This window comes from Schistocerca piceifrons, chromosome 5 (genome assembly GCF_021461385.2).
Source record: "Schistocerca piceifrons isolate TAMUIC-IGC-003096 chromosome 5, iqSchPice1.1, whole genome shotgun sequence".
NCBI classification, from domain to species: domain Eukaryota; kingdom Metazoa; phylum Arthropoda; class Insecta; order Orthoptera; family Acrididae; genus Schistocerca; species Schistocerca piceifrons.
Genome location: NC_060142.1, coordinates 422,596,079 through 422,623,936, shown reverse-complemented (window position 1 = coordinate 422,623,936; position 27,858 = coordinate 422,596,079). Strand labels below are relative to the sequence as shown.

At 40.0% G+C, this 27,858-nt stretch overlaps 1 protein-coding gene across 1 annotated transcript in view; it reads left to right on the top strand.

Annotated features, from left to right (window-relative positions):
• The window catches only part of LOC124797975 (nuclear pore membrane glycoprotein 210), a 270,129-nt gene that overhangs the window by 105,363 nt on the left and 136,908 nt on the right, over positions 1 to 27,858 (top strand). The window contains exons 6-7 of the mRNA XM_047261146.1: positions 4,848 to 5,138; positions 12,462 to 15,282. Coding sequence (XP_047117102.1) covers positions 4,848 to 5,138; positions 12,462 to 15,282 — 3,112 coding nt within the window. The remainder of the gene's footprint in view (positions 1 to 4,847; positions 5,139 to 12,461; positions 15,283 to 27,858) is intronic.

Below are 27,858 nucleotides of genomic sequence, written 5' to 3'. Positions count from 1 at the left end.
ATAGTCAAATACAGTTTTGTAAGTTTTATGTCTATATTTGATGTCTTTCTTGTCAGTTCACAGTTGTCCAGCAGCTGAACTAGTATGAGTTGAGTTTTTCCACTAGGTGTGCATTACAGAAGAATAGATTCAAATGCCTGTTCACACAACCAGACTGAATTATTATTTGGTTTCCATAAATCATATATAGTGAATGCTCGGGTGATTTCTTTGAAAAGACCATCACCAATGTCCTAATTTATTTGAGCTCTTGATCTATCTGTAATAACCTTATTGTCAGTGAGATGATATATGCTAATCTTCCTTCTTGCATCAGAGATTAGATTGCACACAGTTTACTGTCAGAATGGACATTTGACTACATTAATAATTTTATCTTCTTTCTAAGAGTGTAACTGCAAATAGCGATGTAACTCTTGCAGATACAGTTAAATCATGGTGTGACGTAATGTGCACATCAGTAAAGAATTGCAGTGGTAACAAACCCGTTAGCTTTTTGGGAATAAGCAGTGTCCTTAGCACTGCCACCTTTCATGCAGAAGACAGGAAAGCTCTCTGAATAAAGTTTGTGCACCAGTACAGGAACTGTAAATCTGTTGGGTCTAGATACTAATGTGAAGCAGAAGATGATTCCCATGCTTACCAAATGCTGAGACAAAAGCAACTGCAGTCGGACTGATGAACATACAGTGAAATTATTCATCAAAACTTTGTTTTGTAGATTAAAAATAAGAATGTCCTTTATTGTTGGATGGACAAAGGGGAATACAGTGTCTCAGAGGGTAAATGTGTAAGGAAGGAGGAAAAAGATAGTCGATGCCTACATCAGTACATCATATGATTATAGTAACAATGGATATTGAGATCTCTCTATAAATATACCTTTAGTCCCATTCAAGTTTGAGTTCCTGAAATTACCTCAGGGAGGCTGAGTGCAAGTAGATCTTTTGGACTGTGTTAGCGTGACCTGAACATATTTAAGTTCCTGAAGTTGTGCTGTGAAATTAGGTTAACCCTTCTAGAACTCCACTGAACCTTTGCGGCAGTCATTACACTCTTTCACAGCCTCGAATTGCGTTCCTTAATCCATGCACAGTCTTTTGGTAAAACCCGTGAGTTACATTTATCATCACATATTACCATCCCATCCGAACTTTGTTATCAACAGGGTGTTGATATGTGAGAATAAACATTGTCTTCTGAAAAGACTGCAAATATTGGTTAGCAATTTTACTTGATAAGGCCACCAGAGAACTATATTACAGGCAAACTGTTCAAAATGTGAGATTTTTTCTTAGTTTCATGAATTAGTTCAGATTGGCCAGTGAAATGCACCTATTATCTCTAAGATTGCAAACAGTCACTTAGTACCTGTGTCATCAGGGCCAAATGCTAAATTTGACTTGGAGGTTCTTCAACTTCCTATTTCAACAATATATCAGAGAAACTGAGCAAATTTGTCTGCTTCCAAACACTGCCTCACAGTCCTTTGGCAACGAAAGTCATAGAAAATATGCATGAACTATAACATTAATCAAAATGAAAGAGGAATGTCACCTCTGCAGTTGCTGCAACAGAAAAATTACAGAAGTATGGCAGATAGACAGGGCTACTATAAATGGTTCATTCATTTTTAGAGCTCTACAGGGTGGTCCATTGATTGTGACTGGGCTAGATATCTCACGAAATAAGCATCAAACGAAAAAACTACAAAGAATGAAACTTGTCACGCTTGAAGGGGGAAACCAGATGGCACTATGGTTGGCCCGCTAGATGGTGCTGCCATAGGTCAAATGGATATCAATTAAGTTTCTTTAAATAGGAACCCCCATTTTTTATTACATATTCGTGTAGTACGTAAAGAAATACGAATGTTTTAGATGGAAAACTTTTTTCACTTTGTGATAGATGGCGCTGTAATAGCCACAAACATATAAGTATGTGTTATCACATAACATCCTGCCAGTGCGGACAGTATTTGCTTTGTGATACATTACCCGTGTTGAAATGGACCGTTTACCAATTGTCGAAAAGGTCAATATCATGTTGATATATGGCTATTGTGATCAAAATGCCCAACGGGCGTGTGCTATGTATGCTGCTCGGTATCCTGGATGACATCATCCAAGTGCCCGGACCGTTCGCCGGATAGTTACGTTATTTAAGGAAACAGGAAGTGTTCAGCCACATGTGAAACATCAACCACGACCTGCAACAAATGATGATGCCCAAGTAGGTGTTGTGGCTGCTGTCGCGGCTAAGCCGCACATCAGTAGCAGAGAATTTGCACGAGAATCGGGAATCTCAAAAATGTCGGTGTTGAGAAAGCTACATCAACATCGATTGCATCTGTACCATATTTCTATGCACCAGGAATTGCATGGCGACGACTTTGAACGTCGTGTACAGTTCTACCACTGGGCACAAGAGAAATTACGGGAGGACGATGACAGATTTTTTGCACACATTCTGTGTAGCGACGAAGCGTCATTCACCAACGGCGATAACATAAACCGGCATAATATGCACTATTGGGCGACGGAAAATCCACGATGGCTGCGATGAGTGGTACATCAGCGACCTTGGCGGTTTAATGTATGGTGCGGCATTATTTTATCAATGGCAATCTAAATGGTGCAATGTATGCTGATTTCCTACGTAATGTTCTACCGATGTTACTACAGATGTTTCACTGCATGACAGAATGATGATGTACTTCCAACATGATGGATGTCCGGCACATAGCTCGTGTGCGGTTGAAGCAGTATTGAACAGCATATTTCATGACAGGTGGATTGGTCGTTGAAGCACCATACCATGGCCCGCACGTTCACCGGATCTGATGTCCCTGGATTTCTTTCAGTGGGGAAAGTTTAAGGATGTTTGCTATAGCATCCATTGACAATGCCTGACAACATGTGTCAGCGCATTGTCAATGCGTGTGTGAACATTACGGAAGGCGAACTACTCACTGTTGAGAGGAATGTCGTTACACATATTGACAAATGCATTGAGGTTGATGGACATCATTTTGAGCATTTATTGCATTAATGTGGTATTTACAGGTAATCACGCTGTAACAGCATGCGTTCTCAGAAATGATAAGTTCACAAAGGTACATGTATCACATTGGAACAACCGAAATAAAATGTTCAAATGTACCTACGCTCTATATTTTAATTTAAAAAACCTACCCTTTACCAACTGTTCATCTAAAATTGTGAGCCATATGTTTGTGACTATTACAGTGCCATCTATCACAAAACGAAAAAAGTGGTCCAACTAAAACATTCATATTTCTTTATGTACTACACGAATATGTAATAAAAAATGGGGGTTCCTATTTTAAAAAATGCAGTTGATATCTGTTTGACCTAGCGGGCCAACCATAGCGCCATCTGGTTTCCCCCTTTAGACAAGTTTCGTTCTTTGCAGTTTTTTCGTTTGACGCTTATTTCGTGAGGTATTTGGCCCGGTCATGATCAATGGACCACCCTGTATATTTTCCAAAGTATTACCTGTACAGATATGACTGCTACATACATAAAATCATGAACTCACCAAGTTTGCATTTTCCACGCTGTAGATGTTCTATGGGTGAGCCTCAGAGGCCACATGTCTGAGCAGTAGTCAAGTTTGTTCCATAACTGATGTAGCAACTTCCTGTCAGTGGTTGTTGCAGCGGCATTGATGTGCTCTCTGAGCTGTTCCAGTGTTCTTGGTAGTGAGAGTATGTAAACACGGTCCTAATGGTACCCCCAAAGGCAAAAGCCACGAGGCCTTAGATCGTGTGAGCTGAGAGGCCAAGGGAACAGAGCTACATCATCTTCACCACTATATTAAGTCTAGCAGTGAAAGTTCATTGTTAAGCTAGCAATGTACATTGATGTTGCCCTGTTTTGTTGGAAGATGAAGTTCTCAGAATTATAAATCACTTGTGGGAGCAACCACAACTGCAACATACCATGGTAAGAGGTACTCGTCAAAGTCTTCTTGCAGAAGAAAAGCGGCCCATACAGCTTCATCTGTGACATTGCACAGAAAATGTTAACCTTTGACCAATCTCTTTCATGTGCCACAATTTCATGAAGATTTTGCGTGCCGCACTTTCTCACATTGTGGTGACTAACCTTTCCATAGAAATGGAAGGTTGCTTTTTCACTGAATATCAGGTTGGAGGCGAAATGTTCACCCTCATGCTTTGCCACCATTGTGTTAAGGCACTGCACTCATACCACCAGTTGGTGAGCACAATGCTTACTTTGTAGTATACAGTTCTATTCATGCATCAATGATATTTGTACACACTTGGAAAATACAGAACTTTGAAAATTAATGAATCATTTGTAGTAGCCCTGTACTTTTGTAGCTAAGTATTCATCCTTTTACGTGCGGAATTGAGTAGACCCTTGGAGCAAGAATCTCTAAGAAGGAAATAAGAGCAACCTACAGAATGAAAGTTCATGTTGGGAACTGTTCTAGTACCATCAAATGAGGTGAAGTTGACCAATTTTGCATTTTAAAATTAAATATTTCTGAAACTAATAAAATTAATATATTAGTTTTTCTTTCAGAGCATGGTTATTGAGCTGCAGGAGGAAAAGAAAAAAATGAGTCTCTATTAAATTTGCTCTAGCAAATTGTTAAAAAAACTGTGTTGCTTAATATCACCTTACCTGAGGCTGAAGTTATATAATTATCCATTATGTGATAACTGTGACTAGTTTATGACTCTAGGGTGACCTAGACTTCTTAAAGTTGGTGTTTTACAACCTGTCTTACTGAATAGATCTATGCCAGGAAAAATTTTACAAATAATTTACCCTGTGTTTTATTTTCTTATCTAGAGAGAACCACAGACTGAGCATTGGTGATGGTGTAGAAGTGGCTACTTTGATACCTGAAGCATATTTTGAAATACAAACAAAATCTAATAATGGAACATATGTTTATGGTTCACCGTCTGAAGTAGGAACAGCTCAAGTGCGCTCAACTCTCTTATCTGTGACTGATGTAGAGGGCCGCATACATGCAATTTCACCAAAGAGTTCTGCTCAGGCAAATCTTATGATTTATAAGCGAATAGCCATCACACCCTCAGAGGTCTTACTTCCATGGCATCCATTGAAGAGACCAAAGTAAGTAATTTGGAACAAAATCTTGATTCTGCATTGTGATTTTTAAATATAATTCATTGAAGAGAAAAGGTCAGAATATTTCCATTTTTGCTGTAAGGTCTAGAACAGTTATGTTTTAATATTATGCAATGGATAGTTGCTACTCTACATATAGCAGAGATGCTGAGTCGTAGGTAGGCACAACAGAGAGACTGTCAGGAAGTAAGCTTTCAGCCGACAAGGCCTTCATGTGTGTGCGTGTGTGCGTGTGTGTGTGTGTGTGTGTGCGTGTGTGTGCGTGTGTGCGTGTGTGCGTGTGTGCGTGTGCGTGTGTACTTCCAATGAAGGCCTCATTGGCTGAAAGCTTACTTCCCGACAGTCTTTTTGCTGTGCCTACGTGCGTCTCAGCATCTCAGCTATATGGTGAGTAGCACCTATCATTTTTGTAGTATTGTCAGATTCCATCCTGGATTTTCCATTGTTATGTTTTATTTGATTAATGCAAAAGTATTTGAAATAAATTGTGTGGCTGCAAGAAAGTGAAAGTATGTTGTTCTTGCATATATAACATGATGTTTCCTTGTAATTCAATGATTTATTTGCGAAGAGCAAAGATTTCACCACTTCTGTTCACATTCTCAAAAGATGCATGGCTATAGCTTAAATAAAATAACTTTGTGATTGACAGATAGCAGTAGGAGGGAACAGTCTTTTTGGCATGTTGCTGTCCACTCTTCACAAAACTGTACATGTTCCTAAGAAAGCAGGCAATGAAATGAAATGAACGTATGGCATTTATTGGCTGGGGTATCCCCTTCGGGGTTCGACTGCCTTATTGGAAGTCTTTTTAGTTGATGCCACTTCGACGACTTGCATGTCAATGATGATGAACTTGGTGATGAAGGACACACAACACCCAGTCTCCTGCCAGGAATCAAACATGGGCCCCCTTGCGTGGTAGGCAGTAAAGCTGCCATTGCACTATGGAGGCAGACAAGCAGGCAATAATTAAACTGTAATGTTGAGCAGCAGAAGGAAAAAAAATGACATTATAGATACTATTAATCTTTGTTGCAAATTCTGGATGTAATTGAGCCTATGAATGAAAGACAACCACGGACCATCCAGAAATTGAGTGACAATATTAAATGGCAGGAATGCGTGTGTGTGTGTGATGGGGGGGGGGGGGGGGGGGGGAGACAGACACCTTGTGGCTCAACTTTGCATTTATATGTGACTTGATCATCTTCTCTGTGTCACAAATGACCCTCCTTTATAAATTTTTATTTCCTTTGAATGCTTCTCTGCTATTCACTTTTACCTATCTGCCACTTCTGACTTCTCAAGAATTTTTAAAATGTTACATGCTGCTATATTTTTATTACAGTCCTGCTTTCTTTGTTTTTCCTGGATCCTGAATGATCATATTGAATCATTGAGGAGTCTCATTTCTCCAGATCTTTCCCCCTTTTGATACATGAGGAAACACTGCTGTTTTGTTTGTGCCTTTGCCTGTCGTAGTCTTACAGCCCTTTCTGGTTCCTTTTGTTGAGTGCAATTGGACAGGAATAGTTATTTATATTCTAGTTTTTTCTTTATACTTGTAGTCACCTCTCATGTCACTTACATGCAAATGTATGTCTTCGGGATACAGCAACATAGTTGCCTGTGATTATTTTACTTAATTTCTCCATTGTTCGTTGCTACACAGAGATTCCCTGGTCACATTGATTGACACCGGATATCACACCAAAACATTTCCCAGTGCATTTCAAATGATGTCCCATTCACACCAGTTCTCACCACAGCCAAATGGTACACTTATTCATTATCATAGTGATTCTAAATGTCACTTTATGTAGATGATTCCAAACCTGATTTTTCTTCCTGTATCTACGATGACTATGCGGCTTTTGTCTGCCTATTTTCTTTCACTTTTGCTTACCACTAATGTATATGGGGTTCCACCTACATTTTGTATAACAACTAGAACAGTTAGTCTAAGCTGGTTTATTTCAATAAATGGCTGTAAGCTTTCTAGTATATCAGAACACTACTACTGCTGCAGGTTACCTTTAAAATGAGCAGGGATAAACTCAACGTTTCTCTGTGCTGGATTTTATTTATTTTTTCCTTCTGATTTTCCCCCCTCTCATAACTCCCCACTTCCCTCTCCTGCCCCCATTTACAAACTGAACATGTTACCATTTAACTGATACACTTTTTATTATATAATTTATGCATTAATTTTTACAATTCTCTTAGTTTGTTTTACAACTCAGGCTCTCAGTCTGGCCCTTTTTCTGTACCAGTCGTTAGTGTGGAAAACCACTTTCCTTGAGTCAAATACCTAGCTTATCAGTAATGTTATAACAAAACCATGACATTTGCTGATAGCCACTGACTTCTGAAGGTGATCTCCAGTACTTGGCATTGAATAGCAAATATTTCCTGCCTTCTCTGGCTTCAAGATTTCTGGTATAGGTCATGCTTTCTATGTGCTCTGCTGTTTGTAAGTTGTTTCTTTTTTTCTGATCATGTTGTCCAGAAAACTTCAGTTTTTGTTTTTGGTAAATGTTGACATGTCTTTAAAGATATGTTATGGAACATATCAGCCACAAGTCATTACAGTGAATCATCTTTTTTACCAAACAAGATAATAAATTAATGTGTGGGTCAGTTTGTAGCTACTGATAAATAAAGGTCAAGTCTCTTCTTAGCAGTGGAATCATGGAATCTGGGTGGTGCTGACATGACCAGCGGCATGATCAGATACTGGATGAATTACCAGTCAGAAGTCTGTAACCTTTGAAAATGACAGTGACATTTTCTTAGTGTGTCCATTGTTGCGTCCAATATAATCATTTACAAAATTACTGTAGAAGACATAATGAATTTGGAATTGCTGTCATTGTGCGCCTTGTGGCACCATCTTTGTGCAAACCTACAACATCAAAGAAAGTTCTACGCATCAGCTGTTACAAACCAGCTATTCCACACGCTAAACAAATAAGTGAAGTAGCGCGTATGTCTACAAAGGGAACATCGAGATGACATGCATTGCGTAGCACAGTGACACACCCTCATTGTACCAAATGGATGAGACGGAGACATAGTGTTGGACTCCGCTTGAGTAATAATAAGAACTATGTAATGGAGGCTTTCACAACTGGATATCTTAGCTGTTGATGAATCTTCTGGGTTGTATGGTTGTGGTTCATGGAACTTTTTCTTTTCTGGCATTTCACCCAGAGTTGCTCGTGGTTCAGCTGAGTCTTGCTGACTGACAGGTCTGAGAATGGAGAGCGACAGAAATACTGTGAAATATGGGCATTGTAGAAGTTTACATTAGTGCACGTTGGGGAACTCTCTCTCCAACACATCCTCCTTCCTAAGCTTCCTTGTGGCAAAAACCCTCAGCTAGCACCTATTCTCAGCTGCCCCCTTACCATTCCTTTGTGCTCCCCCTTTTCTCCTTTCATTTTCCATCCCCATTCCTCCTTGTTTTAACCATACACACCTGACCCCTCCCTCCTCCATCTCTCTCTCTCTCTCTCTCTCTCTCTCTCTCTCTCTCTCTCTCTCTCTGTTGTGTGCCACAGTCTTAAGTTTTTTAATTACTACAATATGTTGTTGTTGTGGTCTTCAGTCATGAGACTGGTTTGATGCAGCTCTCCTTGCTACTCTGTCCTGTGCAAGCCTCTTCATCTCCCAGTACCTACTGCAGCCTACATCCTTCTGAATCAGCTTAGTGTATTCATCTCTTGGTCTCCCACTATGATTTTTACCCTCCACGCTGCCCTCCAGTACTAAATTTGTGATCCCTTGATGCCTCAGAACATGTCCTACCAACCGATCCCTTCTTCTAGTCAAGTTGTGCCACAAAATCCTCTTCTCCCCAATTATATTCAATACCTCCTCATTAGTAGGAGTAGGAGTAATCTTCAGCATTCTTCTGTAGCACCACATTTCGAAAGCTTCTATTCTCTTCTTGTCTAAACTATTTATCGTCCATGTTTCACTTCCATACATGGCTACACTCCATACAAATACTTTCAGAAACGACTTCCTGACACTTAAATCTATATTCGATGATAATAGATTTCTCTTCTTTAGAAATGCTTTCCTTTCGATTGCTAGTCTACATTTCATATCCTCTCTACTTCGACCATCATCAGTTATTTTTCTCCACAAATAGCAAAACTCCTTTACTATTTTAAGTGTCTCATTTCGTAATCTAATTCCCTCAGCATCACCCAACTTCATTTGACTACATTCCGTTATCCTCGTTTTGCCTTTGTTGACGTTCATCTTATACCCTCCTTTCAAGACACTGTGCATTCCGATCAACTGCTCTTCCAAGTCCTTTGCTGTCTCCGACAGAATTACAATGTCATCGGCAAACCTCAAAGTTTTTATTTCTTCTCCATGGATTTTAATACCTACTCCAAATTTTTCTTTTTTTTTCCTTTACTGCTTGCTCAATATACAGATTGAATAACATCGGGGAGAGGCTACAACCCTGTCTCACTCCCTTCCCAACCACTGCTTCCCTTTCATGTCCCTCGACTCTTATAACTGCCATCTGGTTGCTGTACAAATTGTAAATAGCCTTTTGCTCCCTGTATTTTACCCCTGCCACCTTCAGAATTTGAGAGAGAGTATTCCATGTCAAAAGCTTTCTCTAAGTCTACAAATGCTAGAAATGTAGGTTTGCCTTTCCTTAATCTTTCTTCTAAGATAAGTCATAGGGTCAGTATTGCCTCACGGGTTCCAACATTTCTACGGAATCCAAACTGATCTTCCCCGAGGTCGGCTTCTACTAGTTTTTCCGTTTGTCTGTAAAGAATTCGCGTTAGTATTTTGCAGCTGTGACTTATTAAACTGATAGTTCAGTAATTTTCACATCTGTCAACACCTGCTTTCTTTGGGATTGGAATTATTATATTCTTCTTGAAGTCTGAGGGAATTTCACCTGTCTCATACATCTTGCTCACCAGATGGTAGAGTTTTGTCAGTACTGGCTCTCCCAAGGCTGTAAGTAGTTCCAATGGAATGTTGTCTACTCCCAGGGCCTTGTTTCGACTCAGGTCTTTCAGTGCTCTGTCAAACTCTACACACAGTATCATACCTCCCATTTCGTCTTGATCTACATTCTCTTCCATTTCCATAATATTGTCCTCAAGAACATTGCCCCTGTATAGACCCTCTATATACTCCTTCCACCTTTCTGCTTTCCCTTCTTTGCTTAGAACTGTGTTTCCATCTGAGCTCTTGATATTCATGCAAGTGGTTCTCTTTTCTCCAATGGTCTCTTTAATTTTCCTGTAGGCAGTATGTCTTCTGTTACCCAAGGTTTTCTACTAGCCCTCGTCTTTTTACCTACGTGATCATTTGCTGCCTTCACTATTTCATTCCTCAAAGCTACCCATTCTTCTTCTACTGTATTTCTTTCCCCCATTCCTGTCAATTGTTCCCTTATGCTCTCCCTGAAACTCTGTACAACCTCTGGTTTTTTCAGTTATCCAGGTCCCATCTCCTTAAATTCCCACCTTTTTGCAGTTTCTTCAGTTTTAATGTACAGTTCATAACCAATAGATTGTGGTCAGAGTCCACATCTGCCCCTGGAAATGTCTTACAATTTAAAATCTGGTTCCTAAATCTCTGTCTTACCATTATATAATCTATCTGAAACCTTTTAGTATCTCCAGGGGTCTTCCATGTATACAATCTTCTTTCATGATTCTTAAACCAAGTGTTAGCTATAATTAAGTTATGCTCTATGCAAAATTCTACCACGTGGCTTCCTCTTCCATTTCTTAGCCCCAATCCATATTCACCTACTATGTTTCCTTCTCTTCCTTTTCATACTGTCAAATTACAGTCACCCATGACTATTAAATTTTCGTCTCCATTCACTGCCTGAATAATTTCTTTTATCTCATCGTACATTTCATCAACTTCTTTATCATCTGCAGAGCTACGTGGCATATAAACTTGTACTTTTGTAGTAGGTGTGGGCTTTGTGTCTATCTTGGCCACAATAGTGTGTTCACTATGCTGTTTGTAGTAGCTTACCCGCACTCCTACTTTTTTATTCACTATTAAACTTACTCCTGCATTACCCCTATTTGATTTTGTATTTATAACCCTGTATTCACCTGACCAAAAGTCTTGTTCCTCCTGCCACCGAACTTCACTAATTCCCACTATATCTAACTTTAACCTATCCATTTCCCTCTTTAAATTTTCTAACCTACCTGCCTGATTAAGGGATCTGACATTCCACGCTCCGATCCGTAGAATGCCAGTTTTCATAATTAATCATTATTTACGGAGCAAGATGGCACAGTGTTTAGTGCACTGGACTCACATTCAGAAGAACAACAGTTCAAATCTAAGTCCAGCCATTCGGAGTTAGGTTTTCCTTTACGTCCCTAAATTGCTCCAGGCAAATGCTGGGCTGGTTCCCTTAGAAAGGGCATGGCTGATTTCCTTCCCCATCTGTGAAATAACTCAGCTTTGGCTCTGTCTCTGATGACCTAACTGTCAATGGAACAGTAATCCCTAATTTTCCTTCCCTCCTTTATTCCTTATTTTGTATCTGGTGCTAAGAACCACTGTCTGTCCCTGTCCTGCCTCACAGTACTTCCATATATCCTCTCTGCCTTGCGCATCTTCCTGCTTTCCAGTTGCCCATTCGTTTCATCTCCCCCCCCCCCCCCCCCCCTTCCTCCCTATTTCCTGATCCTGCTCCCCTCCACGAACTTTTTCGTTTCACCTCCCGCCCCCCATCCCACTCCCTCTTCCCTGTTCCTGTCCTCCTCCACAAACTTTTGTCTGTCTGGGCAACCAATCATAAACAAGACAGCAAGTGGTGCCACTTTGTGTATGAGAGGGTGTTAATTAGAGCAGCAAAAGAGTAAAAATTCAAAAAGGTGAAGGTTCCAAAAATTGATCATTTGTGATGATAAGTTTTCTTTGTGCAACTCTTCAATGTACCATGGCTTTTCATAAGAATGCGATTATTTGCTGTAATCTAAAGATTTACATTTTTTATTTGTGTTGGATTTATCCCTGTCAACTTGTATACTGCTTGCTTCATTTTGTAACAAATTTCAGTGTGTATATTAAATCTTAATGTATTTACAGATATGTTATTGCAAAGACTTTTTTTGATTTTAAATAACTCGACCTTATGCAAAGTGAGTTTTTAAATGCAGCTTTAGTCCTTTGTTATCGTAGAGGAAATGGAGCCAGCTGCTTATTACATCTTTTATAGCTATGAACTTTTAATAGCACGTGTAACAAGTACCACTAAATAGTTCCTTTTTTGCCTTCTAGGTATGAAGTAAAACTCCAAGTATCAGGTGGTGATGGAAATTTTGTATGGCAAAGCAAAGACACCTCTATTGCTGTTGTTACTCAGGCTGGAGTAGTAAGAACTGTCAATCAAGGGCATGTTGAGATAACTGCTGCAATGGACATTAATCGAAACAACTATGCAGTGTCAAATTTTCATATTTTGCCACCGCGCCAGCTGCAAATAGTAGAATATTTGGCAGAAACAGAAGTGGGAAACTCTATTTTTTTACATGTTGCAATGTTTGCTGAGAGGCCAGTAGAAAGTGATAAAGCAAAAAAGATATCACTTGCTGCTTTCACCCAATGTGCAGACATCCCATTTCAGGTCCAGATATGGGACGAAATTTTTTCATTTAACGAGTCTCTTAAAACAGCACCCATTGGCACAGCTTGTTCGTCTTTGGGTATCACAGCTACGGAGTTGGGTACTACAAAAGTGACAGTGTCATATACGCAAGAAGAAATAACGCTTGAAGATAGTGTTACATTAGCAAGTTACTGGCCATTAAAGCCTGTCAATCCAGCTAGTGGCGTTGTAGTTTTAGCTGTTGGATCAGCAAGGACAGTAGTATTTACTGGTGGACCAAGACCTTGGATTGGACATGCATCTGAGCATTTTCATCACTTGGAGCCGACTCCCAGTGAAAATGATATTATAGAAGTAATGGAACTCAGTAACATTGTTTCAGATCAGCCAGATGTTTACACTTACCGTATTTTATGTAAGCAGCTTGGTGAAGCAGAAGTTACCTTGACAGTCACAAACAAACCGATGGCTAGGTACAGAAAGCGCTCAGAATCTGTTGCAACAGTGACTGTATATTGTGCAAAACCCCGTTACATTTCACTATTTCCAGAAATTAAACTGACAGAGAAAGAACGTTGTCCAATCAATTACCAGAATGAAAGAATGGTGGTGCAGAATTATAAAGATATTGAAGTGGCTGTTATTGTTACAGATGAACAAGGTCATGTATTTGACAATGTATCAAGTTTGGACATTGACTGGATGGTTTCTGACGAATCTCTTGGTATTTTGCCTAATCCAGACGAGATGGTTTTTGAAAATTTAGAAGAAAATGGTCGCGTCTTCCCCTCACGCCAATATCAAGTGATACAACCAAAAGGCAAGACTGGTGTCCTTGAAATAACAGCACGTGTTGTCGGCTATAATACTCTTTTGCTGAGAGAATTGGAAATCATTCCAGAATATCCCCCATTTCCTGTCACTGATAAAAAAGGCTATGAGTCAACGCCAGAAATTGTATCAACATTGAGCCTTCTGTTAGTCAGCGATACTATTGTAACACCCAATGTCGCTTATGTTTTCAACCATCCTGATAATATGATTAAACTCCAAGTAAGCCAAGGTTCAGGTTATTATGAACTTGTCCTCAGTTCTGAAGACGTGGCTGATGTTACTTATGTGGAAGGCTCCAGAATTATAGAAATTGTTCCAAAAACAGATGGTCATTTAAAATTGGCTATGGTAGACCTATGTCTTCCATCAAAACCAGCACTAGCAGAAGTTCAGGTTTCAAGTGTAGGCAGCATCAAAGTAGAAGTTGCTGAACATGTAGAGAAGGGTCGATGCATTCCAGCTGTTGTTCATTTATATGATACAACAGGAAATGTTTTGCCCATTTCAGATATTTCTTTGTTGAATCTTCGACCATTAGCTGATACAGCAGTCATTGGAATAAAACTTTTGCCTGACAAGGAGACCCTCATGAAAGTAGGTTCCTTGGGAGAAGTCCATTATGTTATTACTGGCTTGCAACTTGGCGATATAAACTTAATTTTTGCCAGTGGTTTTGAAGGGAATGAAGTGCTCAGTCACCCTGTTCCAATTCAGGTTTTCCCACCTTTAAAACTCCTACCCCGAAATGTCACACTGGTGGTAGGATCTGTGTACCAGATTAACAGTCATGGTGGTCCACGACCAGCATCACATATTGATTATTCTGTTAGCTCTACCTCAATTGCAACAGTGAATTCAGTTGGCCTTGTTGAAGGATTTGGCCAAGGGAAAACAGTACTTGTTGGAAAAGCTGTGGGCATAAACAAGGCAACAGGACAGAGGGTCGTCTATTCAAAGGATAGTGTTGAAATAAATGTCATTCCTCTTGCTGCCATTAAAATTAATGCACCATTAAATAGAATAATTGTTGGTGCTACAATGCCACTTTGGGCTCATGGTATTCCTGAAGAGTTGACGCCCTTGATTATTGGTTGTGCAAGGCCATCTCTGCTGTTTGATTGGGCTGTTTCAGCACCTAATGTAGTTCAATTGAATAATGTTTACCATGAAACTGGTATTGTACTGAAAGATGAAGATAAAATTTCCATGCGATTGACTGCTCTAAGGGCGGGCATCTCAACTATTTATTTAAATGTTACTGTACCTCCTAGAATGTCTGCTTTTCCTCAAGAGCAGACAGTGAAATTTGAAACTAGCTTAGAAATTGAAGTGTTTGAAGAGCTGCGTCTTGCATCACCACCCAGTGTAGGAGAATTTCAGTCACCATATATTTTGATGGCTCCTGACACTGAAATACAGCTAAAAACAAACCATGAAGGAGATCTCATGTACTCAGTGCTGGGTTCAATTGATCCTGCAGAGAAAGCAGAATCATCAGATGTTGAAAGTATCGACCGTGCAGTTAGTAATGTGACTCCATTGCTAACAGTGAATGAACGTGGATTAATAAGATCACAGAGTGCCACCGGAAGAACTGTTGTCACTGTATCAGTGAAAGAAGGTTTTGGCTTGAAACAAGTACTTGGTGTAACAGTTGAGGTAAGTCAGTCTTCATGGTAAAATATTCCCTCATTGTATTTGTGTTGTTGCATGAACTTTATGATCACACCAAACATTGCATCCATAATTATGTCAGTTTTTAGTGTGGAGTTTTTTCATGTGTTTTTCTTCTTCTTTTTCTTCCATCAATTATAGCAATTTGTAGCCCATTGTGATTTCTCATTTGTTTGACATTGTTAGTCTATCCATTTCGTTTTGATCATTACTGTGGTCTTCATGTGTTAGATAATAAGTGTGCCACCTTCTGGGAATGTGGGTGTGGCAGTGGGATCGACGTTCTGAAATCATTTATACAGTGATAAAGGTTAAAGATCCATGTATCACACCTTGCAGCTATTCACCCTGGCGCACCATGAAAGCTGGACGTCCACTCATGGGTGGTAGGGACTAGGTTGACCACCACTGCTCTACAGCTTAAAAATTGGAAAGGGCTGTTTAACAGTCTGGTTGTGTAGTGTAATGCTTAAGATAAAGGCCTCCCCATGCTGAAGGATGTGGATTTGAATCTTGTTAGGTACATCAAAAGTTTTTATTTTTAAATCCTTATTGAAGTGACTTGGTAGTTAGTTTTACTTAATTAATTGGGTTAAGTGTAATTTTTTATTTCTGTTATTATGTTACATTGTAGATTAAAACTGAAGAAACTGCAAAAAGGTGGGAATTTTAGGAGATGGGACGTGGATAAACTGACTAAACCAGAGGTTGTAGAGAGTTTCAGGGAGAGCATAAGGGAACAATTGACAAGAATGGGGGAAAGAAATACAGTAGAAGAAGAATGGGTAGCTTTGAGGGATGAAGTAGTGAAGGCAGCAGATTATCAAGTACGTAAAAAGACAAGGGCTAGTAGAAATCCTTGGGTGACAAAAGAAATATTGAACTTAATTGACGAAAGAAGAAAATATAAAAATGCAATAAATGAAGCAGGCGAGAAGGAATACAAACGTCTCAAAAATGAGATCGACAGGAAGTGCAAAATGGCTAAGCAGGCATGGCTAGAGGACAAATGTAAGGATGCAGAGGCATATATCACTAGGGGTGAGATAGATACTGCCTACAGGAAAATTAAGGAGACCTTTGGAGAAAAGAGAACCACTTGTATGAATATCAAGAGCTCAGTTGGAAACCCAGTTCTAAGCAAAGAAGGGAAAGCAGAAAGGTGGAAGGAATATATAGAGGGTCTATACAAGGGAGATGTACTTGAGGGCAGTGTTATAGAAATGGAAGAGGATGTAGATGAAGATGAAATGGGAGATATGATACTGTGTGAAGAGTTTGATAGAGCACTGAAAGACCTAAGTCGAAACAAGGCCCCGGGAGTAGACAACATTCCATTAGAACTACTGACAGCCTTGGGAGAGCCAGTACTGACAAAACTCTACCATCTGGTGAGCAAAATGTATGAGACAGGCGAAATACCCTCAGACTTCAAGAAGAATATAATAATTCCAATCCCAAAGAAAGCAGGTGTTGACAGATGTGAAAATTACCGAACTATCAGTTTAATAAGTCACGGCTGCAAAATACTAACGCGAATTCTTTACAGACGAATGGAAAAACTGGTAGAAGCTGACCTTGGGGAAGATCAGTTTGGATTCCGTAGAAATATGGGAACACGTGAGGCAATACTGACCCTACGACTTATTTTAGAAGCTAGATTAAGAAAAGGCAAACCTACGTTTCTAGCATTTGTAGACTTAGAGAAAGCTTTTGACAGTGTTGACTGGAATACTCTCTTTCAAATTCTAAAGGTGGCAGGGATAAAATACAGGGAACGAAAGGCTATTTACAATTTGTACAGAAACCAGATGGCAGTTATAAGTATCGAAAGGCATGAAAGGGAAGCAGTGGTTAGGAAGGGAGTGAGACAGGGTTGTAGCCTCTCCCCGATGTTATTCAATCTGTATATTGAGCAAGCAGTAAAGGAAACAAAAGAAAAATTCGGAGTAGGTGTTAAAATCCATGGAGAAGAAATAAAAACTTTGAGGTTCGCCGATGACATTGTAATTCTGTCAGAGACAGCAACGGGCTTGGAAGAGCAGTTGAACGGAATGGGCAGTGTCTTGAAAGGAGGATATAAGATGAACATCAACAAAAGCAAAACGAGGATAATGGAATGTAGTCATATGAAGTCGAGTGATGCTGAGGGAATTAGATTAGGAAATGAGACACTTAAAGTAGTAAAGGAGCTTTGCTATTTGGGGAGCAAAATAACTGATGATGGTCGAAGCATAGAAGATATAAAATGTAGACTGGCAATGGCAGGGAAAGCGTTTCTGAAGAAGAGAAATTTGTTAACATCGAGTATAGATTTAAGTGTCCGGAAGTCTTTTCTGAAAGTATTTGTATGGAGTGTAGCCATGTATGGAAGTGAAACATGGACGATAAATAGTTTAGACAAGAAGCGAATAGAAGCTTTTGAAATGTAGTGCTACAGAAGAATGCTGAAGATTAGATGGGTAGATCACATAACTAATGAGGAGGTACTGGATAGGATTGGGGAGAAGAGGAGTTTGTGACACAACTTGTCTAGAAGAAGGGATCGGTTGGTAGGACATGTTCTGAGGCATCAAGGGATCACAAATTTAGTATTGGAGGGCAGTGTAGAGGGTAAAAATTGTAGAGGGAGACCAAGAGATGAATACACTAAGCAGATTCAGAGGGATGTAGGTTGCAGCAGGTACTGGGAGATGAAGAAGCTTGCACAGGATAGGTTAGCGTGGAGAGCTGCATCAAGCCAGTCTCAGGACTGAAGACCACAACAACAACAACAACAACAACAACAACAAGAACAACATATTACATTATTTTAATCATTGTAATACTTTTTTCATTTGCTCTCATTTTTCTTCCTGTCATTCTTTTCCCACTTGGAATTTTTGTTCATGTTATTTTACAAATTTTTTTTTGTAGCAATTTTGCTTTAAATTTCTTTCATTTAATCAGCCCATATTTTTATCCATGTTATTATGTTCGTTACCTCTGTTTCTAATTTTCCTTGAATTTTGTTTTATTTATAACCATTGTTAACAATATTTGTTTTAAATGTTTGTATGACAATTAGTGTCCAGAAAATTGTGCATCATGTAAAAAAAAAAAAAAAAAAAATAAATAAATATATATATATATATATATATATATATATATTTTACATTTTTAGCGCCATTGCACATAAATGTAAACAGATTATTTCTTTTTTTTTTGGTGTTGTTTTTTAACTGATAAATCGGCAGTCACAAATGTTTTTATGACAGATAAATAAAAACAATTAAATTCACATGCACAGAGATTCCAGGTGGAAAAAGAGTGACAGGAACAAAAAATGAGAACTGTTGAAAAAGTTAATATGCGGATTAAAATGATGTGGCAATGGAACAAAAATAAAAAGATTACGTTTAATCCAATTAAATTAATAAGCATCACATGAAATTCCTCTTTTCTCCCCTCCCAGTTACGAGCTAACAAGGGGCTGCCAGAGTGAATGGCTACAGGGTGTGATACGTGCACTCATCCACAGAAGGTGCTTACTTTGGTCATTACATGAAACAAATAGCAGGTCAAAAATTTGTTTTTAACGCTCATATTTTGTTCTTCGTTTGTGTAAGTGTAAGTTTAAGCTGTAACCTCGCTTACAAAACACATGCAAATTATATTTATGATGCTCAGAGCCACACTTGTGAAAAGGAAGAAGAGAAAGCAATTGATAACAACAGATCTTAGGCATAATATTCCAGTGGGATCCATAATATCAGGAACATCCACAAAGATTTCATCAACCACATAAAAAACACAATCTTTGATAGAGTCATCATAAAGAAAGGATACAAAATTCTTTACTGGTACAGGCATGTGGGTGATATAATATGCATGGTAGATGAAGAAACAGAAAAATACATAAACTTCATACAGACATCAACAGTATGCATATAAATATTCAATTCACAATGGAAAAAGAAATGTAAAAGCAAGTACATTTCTTGGATATAACAATAAGCACACATTTGAAGTCTTCAGAAATTCAGCAGCCAAAGAGACAGTTATATCTGCCGCATCTGACCACCCACAAAATCAAAAACTAGTGACCCTGCAACATATTTTACACAGACTAAATAATATACTACTCAGCAAATAATATTATGAAAAGGAATTACAAACAAAAGAACCCATAGCCACAAACAATGTTTATAATACCCATGTAGTACAAAGACTCAACCACAAAATCAAACCACAACCAAAGAAAAATGAAAACAGGCAGGGATCACAAACACCACGGAACTCCACCTAAAAATATGGACACAACAGCACACTCAGAAACACAAAACATTGACATCCATGAAATGAAATGACTAACAGGGAGAAATGGCACTCTTTAACATACAGACACAAATTAATCCACATAATAGCAAATATATTAAATAAACAAGGATTACGTCTTCCTTACAGAACAAGAAAGATACTCCATTAACATTTACAAACAACAATAGACAAACCAGGTAAATACCAAGGAGCAGGTATATACCAGGTAGAATTTCAAGAATGTGAATCAGTATATCTGGGGATGACAGGCAGGATTTCAAAACTAGATATAAAAGCAATATGAAAATAGCTGTTCTACCTTTGCTGAACATCTGATAAAACATGGACATGAACCAGCCAACAAGGAACAGGATGTGAAAATTGTTAGAGTGAATAATTACAACAAAAAATGTCTAACATTACTGGACAACTTTCATGTGCAAAGTGTCCTTTCAATGATAAGGAAAGTACGTTACTAGCCATTAAAATTGCTACACCACGAAGATGACGTGCTAAAAACGCGAAATTTAATCCACAGGAAGAAGATGCTGTGATATGCAAATGATTAGCTTTTCAGAGCATTCACACAAGGTTGGCGCCGGTGGCGACACCTACAACATGATGACATGAGGAAAGTTTCCAACCGATTTCTCATACACAAACAGCAGATGACTGGCGTTGCCTGGTGAAACGTTGTTGTGATGCCTCGTGTAAGGAGGTTTCCGACTTTAGTAAAGGTCAGATTGTAGCCTATCGCGATTGTGGTTTTTGCGACATTGATGCTCGCGTTGGTCGAGATCCAGTGACTGTTAGCAGAATATGGAATCTGTGGGTTCAGGAGGGTAATACGGAACGCCGTGCTGGATCCCAACGGCCTCGTATCACTAGCAGTCGAGATGACAGGCATCTTATCCGCATGGCTGTAATGGACTGTGCAGCCATATCTCAATCCCTGAGTCAACAGACGGGGACACTTGCAAGACAACAACCATCTTCACGAACAGTTCGACGACATTTGCAGCAGCATGGACTATCAGCTCGGAGACCATGGCTGGTGCTACCCTTGACACTGCATCACAGACAGGAGTGTGTGTGATGGTGTACTCAGCGACGAACCTGGGTGCATGAATGACAAAACGTCATTTTTTCGGATGAATCCAGGTTCTGTTTACAGCATCATGATGGTCGCATCTGTGTTTGGTGATATCGCGGTGAACGCACATTGGAAGTGTGTGTTCGTCATCGCCATACTGGTGTATCACCCGGCATGATGGTATGGGGTGCCATTGGTTACACGCCTTGGTCACCTCTTGTTCGCATTTTCAACACTTTGAACAGTGGACGTTACATTTCAGATGTGTTACGACCCGTGGCTGTACCCTTCATTTGATCCCTGCGAAGCCATACATTTCAACAGGATAATGCACGACCGCATGTTGCAGGTCCTGTACGGGCCTTTCTGGATACAGAAAATGTTTGACTGCTGCCATGACCAGCACATTCTCCAGATATCTCACCAATTGAAAACGTCTGGTCAACGGTGGCCGAGCAACTGGCTCGTCACAATACGCCAGTCACTACTCTTGATGAGCTGTGGTATCGTGTTGAAGCTGCATGGACAGCTGTACCTGTACACGCCATCCAAGCTCTGTTTGACTCAATGCCCAGGTGTATCAAGGCCGTTATTACGGTCAGAGGTGGTTGTTCTGGGTACTGATTTCTCAAGATCTATGCACCCACATTGCGTAAAAATATAATCACATGTCAGTTCTAGTATAATATATTTGTCTAATGAATACCCGATTATCATCTGCATTTCTTCTTGGTGTAGCAATTTCAGTGGCCAGTAGTGTAATTAGTGAGCAAATCAACACAAGCAATAACTCACAGATCATGTTAGCCACTAAAACAAAAACAAGCAAAAATGGAAACATAATTGGAATAAATAAGTAATGAAGTAATGAACGCCTCCCCCCTCTTTTTTTTTTTTTGAGAATTTTGTCAAAAGGTGTTCTGTAGCATGCAAATTCTGTTCCTTCACTAGAATTAGAAATATGAATAAGTAACGTGTCAACCAAGTACACACACACACACACACACACACACACACACACACAGAGGGTGACTCAAAAAATTGTGCACAATTTGAATTAGCTGGTAGAAGAGTTGAAATATATAGCACAATTAGACAGAGCGCGTGCACACTTTTCTGTGCTAGTTCGTGATGTACTCGGTGCCACATACCACAGGCACCGACTTGGAAGGGGAGGTGCATTTGAATGGCCCACTCACTCCCCTGATCTGGCACCTATTTATTGGTTAGTTTATTGATTTTATTTTTATTTTTGGTATGTTCAAGTTGAAAGCTTCATGCATTTGGCACCAGTTCCCAATGAAGGAATATTTCTTATCCGCATACTTGCAGCATCTGATAAGGTTCACATGATGCCTGATGTACTTTGTAGCGTGTACCAGAATTTTCTCTGAAAATGATTTGCCTATATTGAATGTGTTGATAGCCATTTTGAACACATTCTGTAATGTACAACATCGTTCAGTAAACATTATACTCTCTTTGCCAAACTTAAGGCACCTGTTCATTGATTGTCCTTGTGGTTCCTGACAGTCCGAAGCTTTTAATGGTGTAGGACTAGTGCCAAGTCCGAAAGTCCCTATTCCCAAGTTGTTTCATTTTGACTCTTTATCAGCTTCTTCAATTTGTGATAAAAAAACCGCAAGCAAACAGTACTCTTTTCAGTGCAGAAAATTACTACACATAGTCAAAGTGTGCGATGGAGGCAAAAGTATACATGCGTTCTCGGTGCAGCTCAGTAGAGTATACTGTGTCTCCAGTTGTGTATGGCACTGGCAACACAGCTTGCCTGTACTGCTCAGTCTGGCAACATGTCTCAAAGTTATATCTCAGGCTTAGACTCTAGATGCATCATCACTTTATGACTAGGTGGGTTGTGAGCTCAGGAAGCTGTAGTCTGTCTAGCAGCACGTGTACCTGCTGGCGAGCCGGCCCAAGTGGGTTGCATCATGCAGCCTCGCAGGCATTCAGTGGCCAACGCGGAACTATGTTTTAGATTTTTTTCAAATTGTGGCATCCTTGAGCCCCCGTTCACCAGATGTACGTCTAACGATTGGCGGCTGACACTACAGATCAGACTTTATTAATAATTATAGTACACGGTTACATCACCAGTTACTGTTACATTCTCAGCAAGTACACCAAGTCCTTTCATCCATAGATGTATTTTTTCATCATTACTAACTTTACGACAAGAGCAGGTTTACAGTGTAAAAGCCATATTACTATACAGGGTCTTACAAAGAGGTATGGCCAAACTTTCAGGAAACATTCCTCGCACACAAATAAAGAAAAGATGTTATGTGGACATGTGTCCGTAATGCTTAATTTCCATGTTAGAGCTCATTTGAGTTTCGTCAGTATGTACTGTACTTCCTCGATTCACCGCCAGTTGGCCCAATTGAAGGAAGGTAATGTTGACTTCGGTGCTTGTGTTGACATGCGACTCATTGCTCTACAGTACTAGCATCAAGCACATCAGTACATAGCATCAACAGGTTAGTGTTCAGTTCATCACGAACGTGGTTTTGCAGTCAGTGCAATGTTTACAAATGCGGAGTTGGCAGATGCCCATTTGCTGTATGGATTAACACAGGGCAATAGCCGTGGTGCGGTACGTTAGTATCGAGACAGATTTCCAGAACGAAGGTGTCCTGACAGGAAGACGTTCGAAGCAATTGATCGGTGTCTTAGGGAGCATGGAACATTCCAGCCTATGACTCGCGACTGGGGAAGACCTAGAACGGCGAGGACACCTACAATGGACGAGGCAATTCTTCGTGCAGTTGATGATAACCCTAATGTCAGCATCAGAGAAGTTGCTGCTGTACAAGGTAATGTTGACCACATCACTGTATGGAGAGTGCTAAGGGAGAACCAGTTGTTTCTGTACCATGTACAGCGTGTGCAGGCACTATCAGCATCTGATTGGCCTCCACGGGTACACTTCTGCGAATGGTTCATCCAACAAAGTGTCAATCCTCATTTCAGTGCAAATGTTCTCTTTACGGATGAGGCTTCATTCCAACGCGATCAAATTCTAAATTTTCACAATCAACATGTGTGGGCTGACAAGAATCCGCACGCAATTGTGCCATCACGTCATCAACACAGATTTTCTGTGAACGTTTGGGCAGGCATTGTTGGTGATGTCTTGATTGGGCCCCATGTCCTTCCACCTACGCTCAATGGAGCGCGTTATTATGATTTCATACGGGATACTCTACCTGTGCTGCTAGAACATGTGCCTTTACAAGTACGACACAACATGTAGTTCATGCATGATGGAGCTCCTGCACATTTCAGTCGAAGTGTTCGTACGCTGAGCAACAGATTCGGTGATCGATGGATTGGTAGAGGTGGACCAATTCCATGGCCTCCACGCTCTCCTGACCTCAACCCTCTTGACTTTCATTTATGGGGGCATTTGAAAGCTCTTGTCTACGCAACCCCAGTACCAAATGTAGAGACTCTTCATGCTCGTATTGTGGACGGCTGTGATACAATACGCCATTCTCCAGGGCTGCATCAGCGCATCAGGGATTCCATGTGACGGAGGGTGGATGCATGTATCCTCGCTAACGGAGGACATTTTGACATTTCCTGTAACAAAGTTTTTGAAGTCACGCTGGTACGTTCTGCTGATGTGTGTTTCCATTCCATGATTAATGTGATTTGAAGAGAAGTAATAAAATGAGCTCTAACATGGAAAGTAAGCGTTTCCTGACACATGTCCACATAACATATTTTCTTTCTTTGTGTGTGAGGAATGTTTCCTGAAAGTTTGGCCATACCTTTTTGTAACACCCTGTATAGATAACTAGGTCTAGATTGTGTCTTAGTATCTGTTCCACAATGCCAGGTCTTGTAAGCGATGACATCTCGGTTGGCAAATGATTCCAATCCAGGTAGAGAGGCAGTCTCACATCGGATGATAGCAAGAGTAAACCATCCACTTCCAGTACTCTCTGTGGCAACATCAAGACTGAAATTAACTTGACATCCACCGAAAAAAATCAGTCCATTCAATATGACACTTTGTGCAGTTCCATTTGTGCCAAGTTTATTCTCCAGGCTTATTATGTGTTTGTAGACTGGCATGCGATGGTGCTGTTGACGATACACACGTCGACAAGGCATAGTGCTTCAATGCTGTTGCAGATATAGCTCACAGCGGAATGATTCCGCTGGTCTGCGTTGGCTGATTTTATACTGAGTGCATGAGCTTCATTTCATAAGAGAGCTGGTAACGGGCTTAGGTGCTGCATGGGCCGGCGTGGGAGCATTATCCCGTACGCGTGCTGTAGTCTCTCTAGCAGCACGCGTACCCGCTGGCGAGCCGGCCCAAGTGCGTTGCATCATGCAGCCTCGCAGGTGCTCATCGGCAAACGCGGCACTATGTTTTAGATTTTTTCAAATTGTTGCATCCTTGAGCCCCCGTTCACCAGATGTACGTCTAGCGATTGGTGGCTGACACTACAGATCAGACTTTATTAATAACTATAGTACAGGGTTATATCACCAGTTACAGTTACATTCTCAGCAAGTACACCAAGTCCTTTCATCCATACATGTATTTTTCCATCATTACTAACTTTACGACAAGAGCGGTTATACAGTGTAAAAGGGCTCAAGGATGCAACAGTTTGAAAAAAATCGCTTACAAGACCTGGCATTGTGGAATAGCTGCTAAGACGCAATCTAGACCTAGTTATGTAAATAGTAATATGCCTGATACACTGTATACCCGCTCTTGTCGTAAAGTTAGTAATGATGGAAAAATACATGTATGGATGAAAGGACTTGGTGTACTTGCTGAGAATGTAACTGTAACTGGTGATGTAACCCTGTACTATGTCTAGCTCAGTCCATTCAATATGACACTTTCTCCAGTTCCACTTGTGCCAAGTTTATTCTCCAGGCTTAATATGTGTTTGTAGACCGGCATGCGATGGTGACGTTGACAATACATACGTCGACAAGGCATAGTGATTCAATGCTTTTGCAGATATAGCTCACAGCAGAATGATTCCGCTGGTCTGCGTTGGCCGCTTTTATACTGAGCGCATGACCTTCATTACATAAGAGCGCTGATAACGGACTTAGACGCTGCGAGCGCCGGTGCGGGAGTGTTATTATCCCGTACGCGTGCTCTAGTCTCTCTAGCAGCACGCGTACCGGATGGCGAGCCGGCCCAAGTGGGTTGCATCATGCAGCCTCGCAGGTGCTCAGCGGCCAACGCGGCACTATGGTTTAGATTTTTTTCAGATTGTTGCATCCTGCCAAATTAACAACATTTTTCAAGCAGTCAGTGCTATTTTGAGACACAAAACACTGAATATTTGCCTCTTAGTGGTCACCCACGGTTGATACCACCAGTTGGTGCCCATTACAGTGCATGACAGGTAGGAAGGAGGTCAAGTTTCAGCCATTCTGTGCATCCCCCTCCATTAATTGCCACCAGCCAATAAGATTCATTCTCTCTCTGAACAGCTAGCCTTGAGGTACAACTGGACTGTGAGAATCCCTCTCTTTCATGCTGCACTGTTGCTGTAATTCGCGACAATGTTTTTTCATTCACGCAGTGACTGAATTATTCATTCAGATGTTGTTATTTTCTTGTGGAATTATACCTGTGAATGTGTATCTGAAATGAAATGATTTAGTATGATTTTCAGATGAATATGTTAGGTGATGACAGTAAACATGATGTGCTTTACAAGCAAGCAAGGTGGTTTATTTACTGCAGTTATAATTCTTTCAAATGGGGATCTGAAAGCGGGACTTCCGTTTTTGACATTTTGAAGACACAAGAATGAACTGTAGAAGGATGTGTTGGCAAGAGAACTCTGCAGAGAATAGTAAACAAAAGTGTCAGAACTGTAGAAATCTCAGCAAAATTTGGTTTTGCGTCACCTGGGAAGCATCAAAATCGCAAGAAACCTGTAACAAAAAATATTTTAAAATGCTCCATGTTTAAAATGTAGATAAGTAGTGAATACTCTACATCAAAAATACATGTTACAATTATGCAAGAGAAAATTGGCTTCAACGGTAGTGCTTTGTCAATGCAAGTATGCTGAGAAGAATGTTTTTAATTGAAAGAAGTGATGTATATGCAGCATGAACCGCACCCCTTATAAAGGAGTATGATACAAGAAAAGGAGGCAATTCAGTAGTATATTATGTTGATGAAACTGGGGTGAACCAAAATCATTCCATGAATATGTGATGGAAAATGAGTGATGGTTGTGTTGGTTTTAAATTTCCTATAGGAAGAGGTTCTCGGATGATTTTCTGCATGATGACTCTTCATCGGTTTTGTTTCTGAGAAGAAACTTGTATTTAGGTTAAAAAAAAGGGGGGGGGGGCAGTTACTACAATTCAGAAATGAATGCTGTCAGTTTGAAGAGGTGGTTCACTGAACAATTCTTGCCTTATCTTGCTTTGAAGTCAGTTATTGTGATTACCATTACGGAGCAAACACCAAGTACAAACAACAAGAAAGTGGATATTGTGCTCTGGCTTAAAAATGAAAAAAATTCCACATAGTATAAACCAGACTTGTGCCAAACTCCTGCAGCTCATTAATTTATACAGGTCTCATGACTGAACGTACATGTTTTACTTTCTTGCACGTGAATGTGGTCTCTCAGTTATGCGTTTACCCACATATAATGTCAGTATAATCAGATTGAACTAATGTGGGCACAGAGAACTAGTGTCGGCCCCCTTTAGCCTCGGCACACTGTGTGCATCACATTGAGAAGCTTCAAAAAGAAGACTTTGATAGAGAGGCGAAGATGAATATAAGCCTTGAACCTATCATCCCAAATTTATAATCAGATGGTTCGGACATGGACTCAGATAGCAGTGGTGACAGTGTTATGTTCTTAATTTTAAAGACTCATGGTTTAGAAAATGTGTATGTCAACTGCATACATAGTATACGAGAACTTCCTTGTCTTTTCTGAATAGGAATTTGTATCCTGTTAAGTATGCAAACTATAATGTTCAAAACATTGCCCAAGCAGATGTTAAGGTTTCCCAGTGTGTTGTATGATCATAATTACTCGTGAGAATGTGGCCAGATAAATTCATCAAAAACTCTGATATTTGGCAAGTCCCTTGCCATTTTCAAGGCACAAATTGGAAAATGCCTTGAAATG